Source organism: Pyxicephalus adspersus, chromosome 7, assembly GCF_032062135.1.
Source record: "Pyxicephalus adspersus chromosome 7, UCB_Pads_2.0, whole genome shotgun sequence".
Lineage (NCBI taxonomy): Eukaryota > Metazoa > Chordata > Amphibia > Anura > Pyxicephalidae > Pyxicephalus > Pyxicephalus adspersus.
This window is the reverse complement of record NC_092864.1, coordinates 63236204-63245471: the sequence shown is the minus strand read 5'-3', so window position 1 is coordinate 63245471 and position 9268 is coordinate 63236204. Positions and strand designations below refer to the sequence as shown.

Sequence of the window (9268 nt, the reverse complement as noted above, 5' to 3'; positions counted from 1 at the left end):
ATATATAGTAAGTTTTTGTTTAGGTTTGCCAGCTTTAAAAGTAAAGGTTAAAACTGTACACTTAGAACACTCCTTACATCTCCATATCCCAATGCCAATGGTCTGGAGATGTACTGGAATCAGGGGCTGTAGCAGGAATAGTGGGGCTGTCTTATTATTCCACCAGAGAGTCACCTATGAGTTATTCTTTTTTAGCATGTTAAAAAAAAATGGAATACTAATTACATGCATTGTGGATGTACATGTGGATTTTAAACAGTCTTGTCTGTGCCCTTATGAACATCTTGTGTCCTACAACAAGTGTGGGAGTGACCTGATAAGAAGAAAGTTGTGGCTGGTATGCCCTGATAGAGCATGAGAAAGAAATCAGCTGGTAACATATAAAATATATTCCCATACTAACAACTGCAAGTTTTTTACAGTTTAAAGTAACAAGGAGGTTTGGCCAAAGTTAGCTAGCAACCGTCATGTAACGATTTGAGTGTACAATTGTTAACTACATTTATCATAGAATTATATCATTAGTGACCCATTAACCTTATTTCACCTCCTCATACATGTTTGTACTCTAATAACAAAATACTATGCTGATAATACCATGAAATGAAGACACGGAAAAGATTTACCTGTACTCTGAAATAATTCTCCTTTGTTTCTTTATCAATTGTTCAGCTTCAGTTTTTGTCATCTTTAAATATTTCTTCAGAAGATCAAACCTTTTCACCAGATACAATACTTCAGCTATTCCTTGGCATCCCATTCCATTTATTTCACTTAGCAGCTCCCGAATATTAGTCTGACATGTGACTTCTCTACAAGCAAACAATATCATGTCTCGGTCTTCTGTTTCCAATTCCTCCTCGATTTGTAGAAGCGTTGCATTATTACCACTGTGTCTGCTCATCACAGTGACCTGCTGTGCTGGAGAGTCAGCATGCAGAATATAACATGGAAATATTTCATTTGGGGCAATCTACAAAAAAACAGACATAAAAAATGCGTAATTTATGAAATCCACGTGCATATTTTTGTATATCATTTCCTGATCACGTAAAGCAATGACACATTACCTTTCCTGTAAACTTGGTGCATGTGACCTAAAATAACATCCAAATAGCAACAGAATAGTAACATGGCATGAATGGAAAGGTATTTGTAATTTCCTTTCATTGAAATTTGTATTTCAATAAATAAACCATCAACACAAATGTGCCAAACTGTTTCATACATTTTCATCACAGCAAAGGTAACATTTTTTTTAAGTACTGATTATTTACCAAAAGGTCTGCTGTTTTCTCAAGGAAAGTTTGACTGCCTTATAATATGGGGAGGGTGTCTATTCTATAAATGTTTTCACACAAAATTCACACAACTTTTACCCAGGATACACACATTAAAATTATATTATTGTAAAATACATTAAAATATTTTTACATACTCACCTTCTGGGTATCCTTTATTGCTGGACACATTATTCTCTTTATACAGGGTGATACCAAAAATCAATCTCTTACAGAATGCAAGTCCTTTAAATTCAGAAAGTAAAACCTTTCCCTCAATGCTTTTTAAGCTGACAAGCACCCATTTCAAAATGTACAAGCGTGGGAAATGAAAGTGGAAGTCATTTTGTAGAGTTAGAAAAACTCCCTTGCTTAAGGCGTACCTAAAAATTCTGTTCTTTGTTTTGTTTTTTTAGGTGCAAAACCCTTTTTTTAAAAAAAAAAAGGGTGCAGCACCGCCCCCTAATTCTCGATCGCCTAGGCGGTTGAGAATGTATGGGAGGGCAAAACCTCCCGGGATACCTATGTCAGGCCACTCAGATCTTGGGCATTCCCAGAAGGAGCCTTTTTACCCAAAAATAAAAATTTGCTGATCTCACGCATGCACAGTTTTTTTCATCCTACGTCACCCAATCTCGCATCTGGGTTGGGTGACACAGGAAGAAGAACAGGAAGAAAAGCAGAAGATGGCGGCGTCCAGAGCGCTGGCTCCGGGATGACGCGGAACCAGTAGCCAGACACCCCTGGAGGGATCGAACTGCCCTGTGGGATTGAATGTAAGTGCATTTTTTTCCGTTTTGAGTTTAGTTCCTCTTTAAGTATTGGGGGAGGGGGGATTCACAACTTATCGATCAAAATACTACAGGTTAAAAAATAAAATTAAAACTTTTCTATCCATTTTAATATACAATTTTAACGTACAGCAAATTGATTTACACATGTGACATGTACAAGGAGGTAAAAACAAAGCTTGCCTGGGCATCTACATCAATGTTGATCTTTGAAATAAAATATAAATTTAGCACATGCTAGTTTGCAGTTTCACATTTGTATATAATTTCATGTCAGATGGACTGGCTAAGGACTGAAGGTATTATCGGGAATGTTTTGCTAGTTCGGTAGTGGTAACAGAATTTGTTATTTATACATTTTGCCATGATATACTGTATTCTTTAACAGCAAGGACAAATGTAAGGCTACATACACACGTCAGATGATTCTTGTCTAACAATCGGCCTCAGGGCTGATATTGGATGAGAATCTGGCGTGTGTACAGCGTTCGTCGTTCATGGATCTGTCCTGGCGAACGATCATAATGGAAGGGAAGGGGAGAGAGCACAGCAAGGTGCTGCTCCACCATTCTCCCCCTTCCATAGAGCAGAACAGCACTCGTTCAGTCGTCAGTCATTTGAACATGTGTACGGAGCCTAATGCCCTTTGTTTCCTAGGGTTCTCTAATATTACTGATGCTTGTATCATGGGGTCATATGGAAAGCTTAATAGCTTCATGAAAAGCACAGAACTTTATGCTACACTTACAGCTGTTTGGCCATTCAGGAATACAGCATTCTTTAAAAACTGTGGTCTACAGCAGTGGTACCATTAGCATACTCCTCCTGGTTCATTTACTATTTACTTCTGGTTCCTACTATTTTATATATTGCTCCATGTATTAACAATGGAAAGAACAATTAAAGGAAAATGTAATGTGTTAATAATATCCTCTCCTGTTCGTTCCTTTCCAAGACCCAGGTTTGTAACCAATTTTACTATTTTGATAGCCAACAGTATTCACAGTATTAAATATCCTAGAAAGTTGAAGACAGGAAGCGTCAGGGTTCAATCAAATATCACCTTGAAGAGCTTATACTACCAAGACTTCAAAGCCCTACAGAAATGACTGTATTGGTGAAATCAATTTCTGTCTACAGTGCTTATCTCTATGGTATGTGTCTTGTAGGAGACTATAGAAAAGCAGCACCATAAATCTTCAATAAACAGGTATTTTCAGCTGACATGTCACCAGAAAATAAAAAGAGTCATTTTAAAACAAAAGTTAGAAAGATCATGACTGATATTACAGCACAGGGTCACACAAGAAGCCCTATGTACCTGATATCATGTAGTAATACATAAAGAACTGTATGTCATTCTAAAAGACCGTGGGGTCCAAAATACCCCATACATTTGTGCCAAACTCCAGAAGGGGTAACATTTACACCTGGCAAATTCAACTTATTGTAGATCCTATTTTTAAGAAAAGGAAATGGGATACACATTTGCTGTATTGAGGCCCTTGGTTTGTGCTTACACCAAAATGGATATACACGAATTTGCAATCTATGCTACATAAGATAGGATAGATACAGTACTGCCACACTGGGGAAAATGTTAAAAAAGTTTATCATGTTCATGTGACTATGAAATACAGTGACATGTGAGTATGACAGAGAAATGGGAAAGACACATAAAACCTCACAAAGGATGTAAAACCAGATACTAAGTATGATTTGCATACTCCATTTCTACTTATAGCTACCTTATAAAAATATACAAATACTTTCTAGTTTTTTGAGAGAAGATGAGCACTATTTTGCTGAATATAATACACAGTTGTACATTGACTGGTGAAGTATGAAAAATAAAACAAAAACAAATGGATTATAGATATTGTTGTAGCACTTTTATGCTACATTTATTAGATTGTCTGTAGGAATCCATGAAACATCATAAGGCAGGATCCTAGACACTCGGTTTATAGTCAAGGTGGAATGAGCCCATCTGGCCCAAGCTTGGAGGAAAGATCAGAGTTGACCCAGAACAGAAATAAAGATCCAGCAAAAGATTAATTCCAATCCTACAGTTCCAAAACTGGGAAAAGTGTAATGATACATGCTAAATGAATTTACACAATATCTAAAGGCAAAACCTGTACATTAGTAGTGAAGAGAATGAGTAGTATCCCGTAATTTTTTTTTTTTTTTTTTCCTGGCAACCACTCTCAGAGGAACTGAAAATGTTTGAGAAACCAAGATTTTAGGTTGTTGCCAGAGGGAAAGTTAATAGGGACACTGTGGAGAGATTCCCTAATTTTCTAATGTTTCCATGGTCTATTGGTCTAATGTTTCTACAAGGTATTGGCTAATGGGGAAATCTCAGTGGGACAAAAACATTTCATGTTTTCACCATTACCTACTCTACTCCAAAAAGAAAAAAAAAAATTTAACTTTAGTTTATATATTGCCTTAGAATAAAAACAATTACTGTTTTCTGTCCCTGGTATTCATTCACATATAGCAAGATTGTCAAAAAAATGGTTATATATAGCTTCATGCTCAGTTTGTACCAATTTCTTGGGAAGGTGACATTTACAACTATTAAGGAATCCGGGAATTCCCTTTTTCTGATTCAGATGCAAACAATGGATACAATTATTATGATGTGATGAATACAAATACCTATCCTAGGTTTTCACTAGTAATTAAATCTTAAGACTAAACAAATTAGTCACATCACATGTAAATAGGCCTCTAAGATGTTAATGTGCCATAAGCTTTCCAAAAGCACATTCTTTAACAATCCAGAAAATACTGAATCCTTATTAACAGTGCCAAATGATCCTTATTAGGTTATGTTCTCAAAATAAGCAAGTGTCTCCTCAACTTGCTCTGACCTAGGGATGTGTGTATAGGAAGGATGATGAAGATTTTGAACAAATGAGAGCAGAACTTGCCAAGAAATTAAGTTATGAGTAATATGCTAAGTCTCTGCACCTCTACCCTAGTACTCGTTGGAGCAAAATGTACCAGGGTTTTTTTGCCTTCCTTTGGATCAACTATGTCCATATGGTTTTTTTTATCTGGGATATGGTTATTTTCCTACTTGAACTTGATGGACTTATGTCTTTTTTCAACCCGACTTACTATGTAACTATGTTAACTATCTATAGTATAAAGTGCAAAACTGGAAATATCTAATACAAATTGAAATGGTACAGAAATCTATTTTCTTAAATTCCCAGCTAACCTAAAACATGCTGGAGGGGTAACCTGATGCAAAAATGAAATGATGTAATCATTTCATGTCTTTAGTGTTGAATATTTGGTCATTGTTATTTTTTTTTTTAATTTTTAAGTTTGTATTATACTTTATTTTGTTTTTGTTCTTTTTTACCTAATTTGTAAAGATTTTTTACAGAAACTTAGAAGATGCTTTTATACCAAAAATAAAATTCTTTAGCTACCTGCTTTGTGACTCTAACTGAAAGTAGCAGCCATATGAGCGAGGATAGGGTGGGGTACCTCTGACTGCACTGACTCAGGGCTTGTTTATATTAGTGGAATGCATTAATGCACAATATATTTGTTGGTTTGCTGTATGGTTGTTCATTATTAATGGCACTCCAAATGCACCTTAAGAATGTACTGCTATTCACTGCCCAATAATGTGTGTCAATACATTGTACACTAAAACATGCAACATGCACTGAATATGTGTGTGTTGTGCTGAGTTTAGTAGCCAATCAAATCAAAGAGCTGCTGACTGCAGACTGTTACAACCAAAACAATTAATAATTGCAATTAATGTGCATGTAATGTGAATAGGGCCTAAAAGGGTCAATAAATTCCAAAAACAAGTACAAAAGCTTAGTAAGTGCCAACAGGAACCAATAACACTTCACCCCTGAAGAAGATAAAAAAAAAGAAAGAAAAAATTCAGAGGCAGAAAACTATCTCTTTATACCAATCACCTGGAGTTTGGGGTCAAGCAGAAGGATCTAAGGTAAGCACAAGAGAATAACTGAAATTAGTACTGGTTACAATTATAGCCAGCACACTTCTATACCAACATTCAAGTTTTACTGAATAAAACACGATTTCAATACATAACTGTATTGTACAAAACGTCCACAAACTGCTCAGTAATATTTGCAGGATAATGTTTAGAAGATACAGTAAAATTAGTAGTTATGAGTATTTACCAGATCTGGAACCGGCACTCTGCAAGAAGCAGCGGTATTACGATCCTCATATTACCGTCCTTCACGAATAAGTGACCCCTCGATAAGGTAAGAACGGCAAATGTACTCATAAATATTATGATGTGGGAAATCCCAAAAGATTTTGCTGTAGAAGGTTTAAGGCAAAGTCTCGATGGAATTTAGTTGGTTTCACTAAATAGTGTACAGCAGCTAATTGCTTTTACCTTATTTCTCATATTCGTTTTAATATGAGAAGTTGGAAACCACTGTACATTTGCCTACAATAGCAGAGGGATTTTCCAGAAGCGTAAGCTGTGCTGTGTGAATAGCTAAATTAAAAACTGATCCAAGGGCCACTTAGGCGATGGGCCTGATTTATTAAAGCTCTCCGGGGCTGGAGAAGATAGACGATCATGGGAGAACTTGGGTGATCCAGCAAACCTCGAATGGATCTAAATGAAAAAATTGCCAACTTATAGCAAATGATTTTTAAGAAATCCATTCTACATTTGCTAGATCATCAGGTACTCCCAGAGAGTTTTAATAAATCCAACCCAAAGATTTCTAAAATCAAATGTAAAACAGGGCTTATTGATTGTTTATAATTGTTTTACTATCTATAAAAAATGTTGTCTTATTTCCAATGTCTTCTGTATTTTTCTAATTCCTGGATTACTCTGGTTTACCATGGGCTTGATGGGCATAAGCTTCAGAAACAAACCAACATCAGTATGACTTTTAGGTGTATTCGGACTGTGTGCTTTGACTTTCTGTTGAGTTGTTTTTAGCTACTGAAATTTGTATTTTTTTGTATATCATTAACTTGTATGGGGTGACAGTTAGTGGTGCTAAATTCTTCAGATTTTATTATTCACAATTATACTTACTACATTCTACATTGTTCATGATACATATTTAGGGTAATTTCACTTGGCTTGTTTCATTTAGTCTTTTTTGTTTTTGGATGGTTTTTTTTTATTATTTGGCAATTATATGTGTGGTGGAATTGATAATGTGATCCCAAATTTGGAAGATATTTGGCATCATGTACAGTACCTCAATTCATTTGGAAAAGAGTAATATGGGCTTCGAGATAAGGCTGTAAAAAGGTGTATTGCTGTATATTTGCAGTTTTTTATTTGGGATCCAGGCCCGGAGTGTCCGGGAAGGAATGGGTGAGCCAGGCACTCTTCTGCTTTTTCAGGCCACAAACTGGCAATGGCTTGGGAGCACCTGGCCATTGATAAAAAGGAGCCTGCTTTTACACTGGGGAAAGTTGCAACATAAGGCCAGGTGGGCCAGCTGCAAAGACTGTGGAGCCTGTTTCCTGGGAAAGCCTAGCAGGTCTTCGAAAGTTGAAGTCTGTGGGACCAATGGCGAGAAAGCCATTTTTTTGCCATGTGAACCCCTGTGAGGGAAAGAAATAAATAAAAGTGGGCGGACCGCCCTGAAATTGAATTTAAAATCTGAAGTACCTCCCTACAGCTAGTGCATTTGGAGGTAATCCCCACAATGTGTGCAGTCTATTTCAATTTTAGGTCTGCCACTGTCTGTAAAATAATAAAGCTAACATCAGAAGTTTTTTTATAACATTGTGATTCATTGACCCATTTCCTCCATTTATGGGTGAGACCGCATCCTTTTGTTACATGATTATGAGCATGAAAGTATCATTTCTCAGTTTTCAGATGTATTTGCCTTCCCTGAATATGATTTAAAAGCAAGCATAACCATGTAAAAGTAATTCCCTCCAACCTAACTATGCTTTTATTTATTGGCTTTGGGTGAAATTTTCTACAGACATCTGGCTACCATAGCAGTATTATCATAGAAGCACTTCCATAGAAGCCATCTTCTGGCAATCACAACCTACAGCTTATGATAGATAGACAATCAGAAAGACATTGCACCAACAACCTACATTTTCATATCACTATTTCCCTGTTACAGCAGTTCTGCAGGATTTCTAAACAGGGTTATAGGCACTAGAGTTAGTCCCACTATAAGCAATAATCAGTTTTCTCTGCAACGCACATGTGTATAACGACACTTGTGATTGGGAGAGCAGTTACTTAGCTAAACTAGCTCAAAACAATACAGTGTCAGGGCTAACAGCAATGTTTCCACGGAGGGTATTTAAAAGCAAAAATCAGTCACAAAGCATATCATGGAGAGGCACAAAACTATAAGGAAATAAAAAGTTGTAAAACTTCAGCTGGGCTTTGAAAATGAAAAATGTATTTATTTGGTTTTATACAGGAACATTGCAAATTGTTACCCCTATTTGCCCAAAAATATAGGAGTAGGGTGTGTAAACCTGTTGCCTGATACATTGCTGAACAAGCAGGCAGTCTAATGTACAACAAACTGGGTCACTAATTTGTTTAGGAAAATGCCCTCCTTGGTCTAGTATTCTAGGACAAGTTCATTCAAATACAAGTAATAGATTGTGCATGATGCACAGAACAATTGTTAGATCCAGTTACCATGTGATGAACAAACCACAAAGTAAACAAAAAAAATTTTCCATGACATCATCTGTCTGTCCCTCCCATGCTCCACCTTCTCAACACACACACTACAGCTTGTAAAGGTTTCACAAATAACAGCGGGTAGGACTAGGTATAGGTACAATGATTACCAACTTGCAATGTCTTCTCATCCCAGTGGCAGCTGTAACCAGGTCCTGGAGGGTCCATAGGAACCCTCCTCACCACCAGCAGAAGCAGAGCCCAGATGCAGCCAGTGATTGTTGCAATGACTTGTAAAACAACAGGCAGGAAAGGAACACTTCCATGAGATCTGACTGATAACATCATGTAATACAGAGCTCAGCAAGGATGTAGAAAATCTTTACTGTCTGCTGTCATTTTACAAGTGACTGGCTGCTTCTGCAAGGAGCTCTGCACAGAGAGGGGTCTGCACTGGGGGGGTACTGCACTGAGGGGGGTACTGCACTAAGGGGGGGGTCTGCACTAAGGGGTGATCTGCACCTAGGAGGGGTCTG

General features: G+C 37.0%; 1 protein-coding gene across 5 annotated transcripts in view; it reads right to left on the bottom strand.

Annotated features, from left to right (window-relative positions):
- The window catches only part of CFLAR (CASP8 and FADD like apoptosis regulator), a 41657-nt gene that overhangs the window by 23772 nt on the left and 8617 nt on the right, over window positions 1–9268 (bottom strand). For 3 of the 5 annotated variants that reach the window (XR_011921759.1, XM_072418729.1, XM_072418731.1), the window contains one exon: window positions 627–973. Coding sequence is in view for 4 of the 5 variants with exons in the window: in XM_072418729.1 (XP_072274830.1) it covers window positions 627–973 (347 nt within the window). In the remaining variant the exon portion in view is untranslated. Of the gene's footprint in view, window positions 1–626; window positions 974–1442; window positions 1822–6261; window positions 6283–9268 lie in introns of those variants that run through there. The other 2 variants (XM_072418732.1, XM_072418730.1) reach the window with 2 other exon arrangements.